This window comes from Pangasianodon hypophthalmus, chromosome 23, assembly GCF_027358585.1.
Source record: "Pangasianodon hypophthalmus isolate fPanHyp1 chromosome 23, fPanHyp1.pri, whole genome shotgun sequence".
Classification (NCBI taxonomy): domain Eukaryota; kingdom Metazoa; phylum Chordata; class Actinopteri; order Siluriformes; family Pangasiidae; genus Pangasianodon; species Pangasianodon hypophthalmus.
In genome coordinates, this window is record NC_069732.1 from 1,035,001 (window position 1) to 1,047,500 (window position 12,500).

A 12,500-nucleotide genomic window follows, 5' to 3' on the forward strand; every position below is an offset into this window, starting at 1 on the left:
CCGTGTGAGGAAGCACGGGCTACACACACACACACACACACACACACACACACACAGCGAGGGAGAGAGAGAGAGAGAGGGAGTATAAGAGGAAGTGAATATGTGACGTGAATTGTAAATAACGGTAGTATAATAAATAACGTCTGAGCAGCGACAGTGTGGGAAATAAACCAGCATCCAGTCTCTCACTGTAACACTCAGCGTCGCTGGGGCGGGGCATTGTGGGGCGGGGCATTGTGGGGCGGGGCATTGTGGGGCGGGGCGTAACAACAGGGTAAAAGGTCTCCCCATTTTGTTTAAAATTATTAGCACTTTTTTCACTTTTCATATAAAGTGTGTGTGTATGTGTGAGTGTGTGTGTACTCACGGCAGTACACTGTCTCAGTAGACAGGACTGTTTCATGCGTCCTGGTCCCCCGAACTTCTTCATGTCCTTGCAGAAGTGACACTCTCCACACTCGGAGCGCATACAGGCCTGACAGCGCCGGCAACGGGTACGGCGCCGCCTCGCCCCCCCCAGAGCCTTACTGCCCGACATCACCTCTACACTCTGTACACACACACACACACACACACACACACAGAGGGGAGAGAGACATGAGAGTCAGTACAAGACGACTGGTTGTATGTATAATTATAATAATAATAATAATATTAGATCTTCAGTGGATATAAAAGTTTACACACCCCTGTTAGAACTGCAGGTGAAAGAGCAACCAACAATATACAAGTGAAAAACGAGTGAAAAACAAACAGAAATGTTTGAGAGAGAAGAACATACAATAACATGGTTGAATCTTTTCAAACTGTGGACCCACTACTGACTGGCAGTATCTGGTCTGCTGATGGACTTGGCCAGTCTAAAACCTTCCACTTTCCCCCTGATGAAGTGCTTTGTTGTGTTGCTGTGTGTTTTGGTTCGTTGTCTTGCTGCATGATGAAGTTCCTGCTGATTAGATTGGATGCAAATTAGCAGACAGAATGTTTCTGTAGGTTTCTGAATTCATTCTGCTGCTACCATCATGAGCTCCATCATCAGTAAAGATTCTCCACACTTTGGTCTTTCCATCACTATGGTAGAGGTTAATCTTAGTTCCAGAACTTCTGTGGCTTAGCTCTGTATTTCTTTGTTAATTCCAATCTGGAAGGAATTCTGGTCTATAGTCTCATATTCATCTTCTGATCTCAAACCCAAATGTCTTCAGTATATAGTGAAAACAATAGAACTGGCCTTGCTGTTCCAATACTTTTGGAGGGGACTGTGGAAAGAGGAAAGCACTACCAGCCCTCTTCTGCATACATGAGCTCACTGACGCCTGTGATTGGCTGGTGTCACTGTGATTGACAGGGAAGATAGAGTATGCTCCTCCCACCCAGAAGGCAGTCAGTTTTGCTCTCTTGGACTCCTGATCACGGATGGTTGTGGCGCCACTGGGATTGGAACTCGTGATCTCCGGACAGTAGGAGAACGCTTTTCTGTTGCACCACTTGGGAGCCCCTTCTGGGTGTACTTTGAGACATTCTGTCCATCATTAACTCTTTGTTTGCTGTGCTTGATGTAAGTCACACTCACATCTAACAATGATTCAGAAACATGTCGGGTTTGGGCAGTGACGTAAACAGGAATTACGCTTGGTGGGAAGAGAATATATACAAAATAATTTTTACAAATACGAAATAAAATCGATTGTTATTTTGATCATTTTTAAGGCACAAGCTTCTATCAAACAATAAAACAAACATAATTTATTCTTTTTTCCCCCTAAAATGTTTAATATTTTTCCACTTGAATGATGTTGGTTGCTATTTCATATTAAAGGTGAAAAAAGATCCGAGATGGTTTATCTTGGTTTCTTCTTTTTTTCTCAAAAACCTGCTATATTAAAAGGGGTGTGTAAACTTTTACATCCACTGTGTCCAAAAAGCCAGGAACCAATAAGAGTACCAAGAACTACCAAGAAGCACCATCTCTACTGTTTCATTCAATGTTAATGCCATTTTTCACCTGCAAGGAAAAGAATAAATATAAAATAAGTAAATAAATAATAAATACAAAATCACACATATATATATGTATATATATATGATGTTTAACTCTCATTGGTTCCCGACTTTCCAGGCTCCCTGTGTAACGTCTCAGCAGCGACAGTTATTAATAAACTCAAATTCAATCTGTTCTTATCTCTTATATTTCACAAACATTTTAACACTGAAAGAGAAATATCATAAAACCTGTAAACAACTCAACATTTAACAATATGAAAATTAACTACAACGCCTTCACATCACACCCAGGCTGTCTGCTGTTATTGACATTTTCCTTAATTTAAAAAAAAAAAGGTAGCACGTCACAGAAAAGTGTATTGCGACTTCATTTATCTCCATTTTTACATTCGACTATTTTGACCTTGTGGGGACATTCGGCTGGTTCTCACCACGAAAAGAGATTTTTTTTTTTTAAACAAAAACTGGAAAAGAGCTAAAAGAGAAACATTTCCTTCTGGTGACTGCGGTTAAGATCAAAGTTAGCAGTTAAGGTTAGAAGGCGGAGGTTAGTTTACAGGTTAGAGGTTATGGATAGAGAATAGAGGTAAAGAATGGGGGTTAGTTTTACAGGTTAGAGGATAAAGGTTAAGGTTAAGGTTAGAGGATAGAGATTAAGATTAGAGGTTAAGGTTAGAGGATCGAGATTAAGTTTACAGGTTAGAGGATAGAGATTAAGTTTACAGGTTAGAGGATAGAGATTAAGTTTACAGGTTAGAGGATAAGGTTAGAGATTAAGGTTAGTTTTAGAGATTGAGGATAGAGGATAGAGGTTAGTTTTACAGGTTAGAGGTTAGGGTTAGAGGTTAGTTTACAGGTTAGTGGTTAGGGTTAGAGGTTAGATAGTGGTATGGTGTAGCAGAGTGTGAATTAGCTGTGTTAATAATTATCTTGTCAGTGGGAAGTCCTCACAAGGATGGGAAGACAAATGAGTGTTTAAGTAGATGTTTTACCCAGAGAGAAGTGAAAATAAACAGAGAACTGTGTGTGTCTGTGTGTGTGTGTGTGTGTGTGTGTGTGTGTGTGAGAGAGAGAGAGAGAGAAAGAGCTGAGTCATAGAGCAGAAAGTGAAACAGCCACATTGCTGCGCTTCTTTTTTTTTTAAATTCTTTTTGTTTCCTCGACGTTAATGATTATAATTTCTGTGTGTGTGTGTGTGTGTGTGTGTGTGTGTTAATCAGATTTAACTTCTGCTGATATTATATTCTTCTAAACCTTATCATTTTGTTCATCAAATTATAATTCAAACAAACTGTGTTAAAATAACACAGTGTGTGTGTGTGTGTGTGTGTGTTCATGTTCACGATGCTTCAGATTTGTCCATAATGACAGGACTGTTATAACACACATCCTTCCAAATAGGACAGATTTGTCTTGCTGGATAAAATTCCGCGCCTACGCACAAAGCCTCGGTTTGAGCAGAGAGTAAAGCGCTGTAATATATCATAACAGCACACACACTTCCTGTTACACTTCTGACCAATCAGTATCGAGTCTATGAGCAGAGGAGCGGGGGGCACTTACATTTGGACATTATCTATACACTCGGCATGGGCGTTCACCTCATTTCTCCCGTACGACGTGCTAACAACTGAAACGTCAGTAACGTCCGAGCGTAGCAACAATAGTAGGTGTAAAATCTAACTAGCTTAACACACACTAAATAATGCACCAATGAGTAGAAATCAGTTGTTTACGTTACACACTAGCCTTCCCCTCAGATTAAATTAATTAGCATGTGCTAGCGTGCTCTCAAATACGAGTCATTTATCAATCATCACTTCATAACAATGGACGTAACAAACATTCTTCAATAAGGTGATGAAAAAACATACGAACATAAAAAAATCGCACAAGCGTAACCAATAATCGTCTCTAGTTATACCGTCATATTCCTTATAGCGAGCGACAAAGTGATCGTTCGTTTGCTGAACAGGCCACGCCCACAAGCGACACAAGAGACTCGTCACTAGCTAGCGTGAGCATAGGGTTAAACAGTAATATCCATTGCTGATTGGTCCGTGTGAGTTTCTCCTCAACACGGGCGTGAACGAATGAAGCCCCGCCCCCTGACCTCTCTTATTGGCTGAGCATCACTGCATCAATTAAAGCCTCATCTCAGGTGTGTACTTGATCAGGCGGAGCTCGTTTACCTGTCAATAAATATGTGGTTTTATACACCAGGTTTTCATTCTCAGTACAACCTGAAATTATTTATTATACACTCAAACCATTTTTAATTTCATAATAAACACATTTTATAAACAATTTACTAATATTTAAAAAGAAAATGATGAATATGGCAGGAACACTGCACAGCAACAAGTGTGACTGAATTTTACACTATTATTATTATTATTATCTCCATTTTATTCTATTTATTTATATTTATGATTGTTCTAGTCTTCCTGATTAGTTCTTTATCATCTTAGCTGATTATTTTTCTAATCAAATTAAATGGGTTAAATGCTCTGTTTTTAGTTTTTTTTTTTAATTTTTATTAAAGCTAGTTATTTTGTGTAAATTAGATACATGATCAAAAAAGCATATTCTGCATTTTAATCAGCAGATTGCAGATTACAGAGATCAGTACTGTGATTATTAAATTATGTTTAACACTGAATGTACACATCTCTGAGAGCAATCAGAGTCCTGAGTATACTGAAAGCAATGGGAGTACTGCGAGCACTGGGTGTACTGACTATACTGAGAGCACTGGGTGTACTGAGAGCACTGGGTGTACTGAGAGCACTGGGAGTACTGACTATACTGAGAGCACTGGGTGTACTGAGAGCACTGGGAGTACTGAGAGTACTGAGAGTACTGGGAGTACTGAGAGTACTGGGAGTACTGAGAGTACTGGGAGTACTGGGAGTACTGGGTATACTGAGAGTACTGAGAGCACTGAGTATACTGAGAGTACTGGGTATACTGAGTATACTGAGAGCACCGAGTATACTGAGTATACTGGGTGTAGTGGGCGTACTGGGTGTAGTGGGCGTACTGGGTGTAGTGGGCGTACTGGGAGTACTGAGAGAACTGAGAGTACTGAGAAAACTGGGTGTACTGAGAGCACTGAGTATACTCGGAGCACTGGGTATACTGAGAGTACTGAGAGCACCGAGTATACTGAGAGTACTGAGAGCACCGAGTATACTGAGAGTACCGGGTATACTGAGAGCACCGAGTATACTGAGAGTACTGGGAGTACTGGGTGTACCGGGAGTACTGGGTGTACCGAGCGTACTGGGTGTACTGAGAGTACTGGGCGTACTGAGAGTACTGGGCGTACTGAGAGTACTGGGCGTACTGAGAGTACTGGGCGTACTGAGCGTACTGAGAGCACTGAGCGTACTGAGAGTACTGAGAGCACTGAGTATACTGAGAGCACTGAGTATACTGAGAGTACTGAGTATACTGAGAGTACTGAGTATACTGAGAGTACTGAGAGCACTGAGTATACTGAGAGTACTGAGAGTACTGAGAGCACTGAGTATGCTGAGAGTACTGAGAGCACTGAGTATACTGAGAGCACTGAGAGCACTGAGTATACTGAGTATACTGAGTATACTGAGAGTACTGAGTATGCTGAGAGTACTGAGAGCACTGAGTATACTGAGTATACTGAGAGTACTGAGAGCACTGAGTATACTGAGAGCACTGAGAGCACTGAGTATACTGAGAGTACTGAGAGCACTGAGTATACTGAGAGCACTGAGAGCACTGAGTATACTGAGAGTACTGAGAGCACCGAGTGTACTGGGAGTACTGGGTATACTGAGAGTACTGAGAGCACTGAGTATACTGAGAGCACTGAGTATGCTGAGAGTACTGAGAGCACTGAGTATACTGAGTATACTGAGAGTACTGAGTATACTGAGAGCACTGAGAGCACTGAGTATACTGAGAGTACTGAGAGCACTGAGTATACTGAGAGCACTGAGAGCACTGAGTATACTGAGAGTACTGGGAGTACTGGGTATACTGAGAGTACTGAGAGTACTGAGAGCACCGAGTGTACTGGGAGTACTGGGTATACTGAGAGTACTGAGTATACTGAGAGTACTGGGAGTACTGGGTATACTGAGAGTACTGAGAGCACCGAGTGTACTGGGAGTACTGGGTATACTGAGAGTACTGAGTATACTGGGAGCACTGGGTGTACTGGGTATACTGAGCGTACTGGGAGTACTGGGTGTACTGGGAGTACTGAGAGTACTGAGAGTACAGGGTATACTGGGAGTACTGGGTATACTGAGAGTACTGGGAGTACTGAGTGTACTGGGTATACTGGGAGCACTGGGTGTACTGGGTATACTGAGCGTACTGGGAGTACTGAGCGTACTGGGAGTACTGGGTGTACTGGGAGTACTGAGTGTACTGGGAGTACTGAGTGTACTGGGTATACTGGGAGTACTGAGAGTACTCAGAGTATTGAAAGCAATGAGAGCACTGAGTGTACTGAGAGTAATAGTAATGAGAGATGAGCGTCATGATGCTATCCCACGGTGATATTAATAATACCATCGTATTACCCGACACTACAGTCTGCACACACACTTCTACTGCACAAGCAGGAAAAAAAACGATTCAGAGACGGAAATGAAACGAGGAAGAGGAACAGAAAAATACCCCACATCTAGACCGCATTAAAAAACCAGACATTACATTACAATGTTCAGATATTATAATAACAATAATAATAATAATAATAATTGTAAATTATTTGTTTATAATCAGAGTTAAAATGCTTAATCATCAGCCATGTCCATTATACATCATACCTTATTATTAAAATCTGTCTAATTTTCCTCCTCAGTGTTAAATCAGCAAATTATTTCCCTTTGCTTTATTTTAAACTCTAACATTAATTCATTTATATTAATTCAAATATTAATTATTTTTATTTATTTACCACTTTTCTGATTTTTCTCCTTTTCCTTGTTAGACTGATTAATCCCCCTTTTCTAAAACACCAAAATAAAAAGCACTAATTATTAATAATTTTTAAAATTAATTTTACAAAACACTTCAATTAATTGAACACAGTGTTTCCTTGTTGCATTTGCGTAAATCACTAAAATAATTTTTATATATGTTAATTACTGTCTAGATTATTTTCTGTAGGAGAAAAACTATACAATTAATCGTACACATTTTTATTGAGTTTCACGTCTTTGTTTTCCTCCTTATTTATTTTATTTACCATTTATGTGATTTTTTTTTCCTTCTTAGTTTTACTTCTCGTTAAAATCATTAACATATAAAATTTATTTTTTAAAAGCAATGTTTGGGGAAAAATAATACAATTAATGGTACACATTTTACTGAGTTTCATGTCTTTGTAGTTTCCTCCTTGTTTTATGAATTTCCTGGTAAACAATAATGTTTGTGTTTCTTAATGAAAGAGAATAATGGGTTAATTGTGTACGTTAGTGCTGCAGTATAGTGTATTTTTATATCTGAGTGACAAATAAACAGGAATAAATGATAAACTGTGGATTTTATACACTGAAGACTATTTAATAATAATGTAAACATATAAAAATGTGAGTTTATGAATAGAGTTTTAATGTAATGAAATGTTAATTCAGTGTGTGTGTGAGAGCTGGTTTTATTTCATTAAAATAAATCTGCCCCTTTTTCCTCCTCAGCGATAAATCAGTAAATTATCTTCCTTAACTTCATTTCAAACCCTCAATATAATTATTAAACATATATATTTATTACATAAACTAACCCGAGTTGTGTTTGTGTGTGTGGAGGCAGGGCTAGCTAGCTGAGGCGATGCTAATACAATGTGATTAGCCGTGTAACCTCGAAAGCTCATTATCTCGTTCATTTATATATTTATTTATTTTTAATTCGTGTGAATGTGATAAATAGTCGTGTTTCAATCCCAGCACACATCTCTGACCTGTAGTGTTTAATAAAATAACGATTTAACCGATCTAAAATGTAAAAAACATTCACGGCTAGTTAGCTAACACTAACACCAACACACCCCAATAACGTAATGATGCGCAACACAGTGTGGGCTAGCTTTGCTAGAAAGCTAGCTAGCTAGCTAGTTAGCATATCCTAGCTTAGCTTAACGTTATACTTCTTGAAGTGAGGAGTTAGTTCAAGTTAATAATGATTTAATAACAGTTATTTAATGATGATGAGGGATATGTAGCTGCTAAAGCTAGCACTGGGAGGGGAATGAGAGCAATGCTAGCATGCTAACACGCTCCAGGTTAGCCTTGTGCTAGCTCCTGGAGCTGCGCGTGAGAACACACACACACACACACACACACACACACACACAGAGAGAGAGACACAAACAGTTTGTGATGAATTAAGAGAAATGTAAAGGTTCAGGATTCACTCACCTGTGATCAGGGCCGAGTCGCATACTCCCGGCGCGCGCATTAGAAATTATTAGATTCACTTGCAAAAAAATTTATAATAATAATAATAACAATAACAACAATAATAACAATAATAATATCTGCACTAAAAAAAAAAAAGCACAGGCGCTCAGACGGAGACAGGAATAGAGGGATTGCTTCCTTGTTTCTTTCTCCTTTTTTTTCTTGCCTTCCCTTTTTCTCGTCCTCTCTCTCTCTCTCTCTCTCTCTCTCTCTCTCTCTACATGTGTTCACACACACACTAATAATAATAATAAATAAAATCAAATCAAATAAAATAAGGAGCGCGCGTGCAGCTGGAGAGTGTGTGCAGGTTGTGCACTGGATGTAAATAATGCAGTGAAATATCTGCACAGATTAAAAACTATTATCTCTAAATAATTATCTGTGAATACTCCTCTCTCTCTCTCTCTCTCTCTCTCTCTCTCTCCTCGAGCCCAGCCTTAATATAACACCCTTAGGGAAAAAAAACACTCCTTCCCAACAAGGTATTAAATTCGGATTCGTCAACAAAATAAAAGAAAAAAAAAAGGAAAAAAGAAAATCCGGATTAAAATGCAAGAAGTCCGCAGATGCGCGTGTCTATTGTTCTCCTCATTTCTCTATTGTGTAAATCTCCGTCTGCTTTCTTTTCCCGTCTCTCTCTCGCGCCTTATTTTATTATTTTTTGGTCTAAATGTGATATTCCTACATCACCCCGTCCCTCTGCGTGCTCTCGATGACACACAAGACGCCATCACCCTCCATTTCTGCCTGTAAAAAAATGAAATAAATAAATAGAAAATAAAACATGGGGGAGGTAAAAAAGAAACGCGGAAGTCACGCCTATTTTTCCTCCCCCCCCTCCTCCTCCTCCTCCCGCTCACTCTCCCTCACGTGACCGCGAGCATCATGGGAAATGTAGGATTCTAGCGCACTCCGACGCGCGAGAGCTTCACCCTCGAGCGCGGGGTGTCGAGTCAGATCATTTGATTCAGCTCATCAGTATGAGTCGACTCCCAAACGACTCATTTCCAGTTTTTCCCTCTCCAAAACATTTTCTTTTAATTTTTTATATATTTAAGTGATTATTCTTCATTGCCTGTTTCATACATTATTTTACTCTTCATTTTAAATTAAAAAAACTCTACTATTTTTTATGCTGCACTTTATAAACTGTATATAAATTATTGTAAAATCAGCTAATGGAACAGGAATCCCTGCACTGCATTAACTACATGGACAAAAAAACAGAAAAGATTAAAATAACTGTAAAAAAAAACCTAACAAAACTTCGGCTCATGTGTGCGAGTCGGTTCACTTAAATGAATCGATTCAAAGAGCCGACTCATTAGACACATTACATCAGTCCTGAGCAGCGTTTAGCAGCGTAGCTACAGAGCTACTCGTTTATTTATTATTAATTATGGCTTTATTTTTAAGAATGTACCACGTGTTCGATGTATAACTTGTTTTATGGAATAGCGCCCTAGCTTGCTTGCTAGCCAGCTGAATGCTAACATGCTAGGCTAAACATGCTAGGCTACACATGCTAGGCTAGCCTCTGCTCTCCTCAGGTAAAAGTGAAAGGAAAACAGCGATGACGTCACGCGCATTCCGTAACGGTTCCAACCGTAGGGCTGATGAGCGCCGCGCGTGCGTGAACTGAGCCAGCGTTCTAGAACGAACCCAGAATGAACAAGCTAGAATTTGACAAATGGCCGCCATTTTGATATTGCGTCATATCCGCTCTGTCAGATGGATGTTGTTCTTTTTTCCTTTTTTTCCTTTCTTTTTTTTTTCTTTTTCTTTTTTTTTCTAAAAACAAGTTTGATGTACAAGATCGGACTCACTTTTCAGAATCACAGAAATATCCTAACTGTAAAACTGTTAACTGTTAACTGGTAACCATGACAACGCATTTTCACCCCAGAACATTTAGTTATGTCGCAAGACGCTGAATATAACCGCTTTTAGTTAGTTTTTGTATTCATGCCAAAAACAACTTATATGTCTCAACAAGTACAGAGCAACGAGAAAAATAAGTTAAAATAAATAAATAAATAATACATTAATAATAATAGTAAAATTAAATGAAGTTATACTTTTAAGATTACTTATAAGATTTTTTGTTTTTTATGTCTTCATAGATATAACATAAGAATTATAATCTACCAAAAATTAACACTAGAGGATTCTTACATATAAATTTGCACTAATGTATAAAATTTTTACTAAGAATAATAAAGAAAAGAACAGTGTACTGATGTAAGCGCTGTGTGCAGGAGGATCTGCTGCAGGCTTCTTCTACAACCTGCTGAAGGAAACTGACCAAAGAACATCTTTAACTTTCCATTTAACCCCTGTGAAGTTGATTATTTTCCTCTAACAGCTCGTCCCTGCGTGTTTTATTCCTCTTACACCGCAGTGATTTACCAACAATTATCATTTATAATTCAGTAGAGAATGACACATCATACTTTTTTTTTAATCTGTCTACAGTTACTCATAATGTTCCTGTTGTCACTTACGTTACAGCAGCTATAAACAGTCGTTCCCTCACCAGCGTCTCTTTTTTCTCTCTCTTCAAGTTAATAAGATAAAAAAACGCAGCTTGTTACTCATGTTACTGAGAAACCGCAAAGAAGCGTAAACTCCTGTGTGCTGCTGAAGACGTCTGAAAACGTAAAGTTACAGCTTTACCTCTGACTGTTACAAAGCGCTGACACCGGAGACTCCTTCCATACATGTTATATAAACATCTCATTTCTTTAGGAAAACTTCACCATATTAAGGATTACACACATTTTTAAAGGTAATATGTATTTTTCTCCACTGCAGAGCGCTCAGCTGGTGAAATGTGTTCAGTGGTTATCTGATCAGCTGTTGGTTACTGAGCATTGCGCACTGTTCTTCATGTACAGTATGTGAGAATGATTATTTCATTATCACAGTCATGCGTCCGGTCAGTCACAGTCCTCAAGAACGACGTTACTGACAGGGAGATTTAATCCTCAGAACCATCTGTTTAAATGACTTCCTTACGACTATTCAAATGCACACAATTTCTTTTTTTTATGTGTTACACTGTTCACTTTCCAGAAGTTCCAGACCTGCTGGTTGTAGAGACACTGCAGGAGGTTCAGAAGAACTGAAATGTTAAATTAACTAAAAATTAAAAGATACAGATTTGTTAAAATTGTAAAAAATAAATAAATAAAAAATACAAAACAAATTGTAAAGATTTGGAATTTTTTCACAAACTGAACAATAACATGCTTTAAGTGAAAAAGTTTATTATCATTTATTAGAAAAGTTTCACTTAATGTGTATGATGTGTATTGAAGTTAAACCCTGTTGTGGTGAAACATGTTACATCGTATATAGTACATATGTATATAATGTATATAGTATATAATGTATATAGTATATAATATATATGTATATAATGTATATAATGTATATAATATATGTATATAATATATATGTATATAATGTATATTGTATATAGTATATAATGTATATAGTATATAATGTTATATAGTAAATATCTCATTTACTGCACAAACACAGGAATAAAAACAGACCTGAGCTTCTTCAGACTGAGGAATTTCATGGATATTTTAGATCTTTGCACATGGAGAGTGTGTGGTGTAGAGCAGCTCCTGACCACCAGGGAGCACTCAGCACTTACTCCATCCACCCATACTGCATCCATCCATCTGTTCATCCATCCATCCATCTATTCATTCATTCATCCATCCTCCCATACTGCATCCATCCATCCATCCATTCATCTATCCACCCATCCATCCATACTCCATCCTCCCATACTGCATCCATCCATCCATTCATCCATCCATCCATTCATCTATCCACCCATCCATCCATACTCCATCCTCCCATACTGCATCCATCCATCCATTCATCCATCCATCCATCCATCCATTCATCTATCCACCCATCCATCCTCCCATACTGCATCCATCTATCCGTTCATCCATCCATCCATTCATCTATCCACACTCCATCCATACTCCATCAACCCATACTTCATTCATTCAT

At 38.5% G+C, this 12,500-nt stretch overlaps 1 protein-coding gene across 4 annotated transcripts in view; it reads right to left on the reverse strand.

The window, feature by feature from the left end:
• The window catches only part of zgc:158376 (uncharacterized protein LOC100101643 homolog), a 15,981-nt gene extending 6,677 nt beyond the window's left edge, over positions 1-9,304 (reverse strand). Inside the window, exons 1-4 of one of the 4 annotated variants that reach the window (XM_034298584.2) lie at positions 8,418-9,304; positions 1,946-2,005; positions 368-550; positions 1-19 (exon numbers count right to left, since the gene is read on the reverse strand). The exon at positions 1-19 is cut by the window's left edge and continues 125 nt beyond it. In XM_034298584.2, the coding sequence (XP_034154475.1) occupies positions 1-19; positions 368-538 (190 nt within the window). In that variant the 5' untranslated portion in view covers positions 539-550; positions 1,946-2,005; positions 8,418-9,304. The remainder of the gene's footprint in view (positions 20-367; positions 551-1,945; positions 2,006-8,417) is intronic. The other 3 variants (XM_034298583.2, XM_034298581.2, XM_034298582.2) reach the window with 3 other exon arrangements.
• Positions 9,305-12,500: the final 3,196 nt, after the last annotated feature.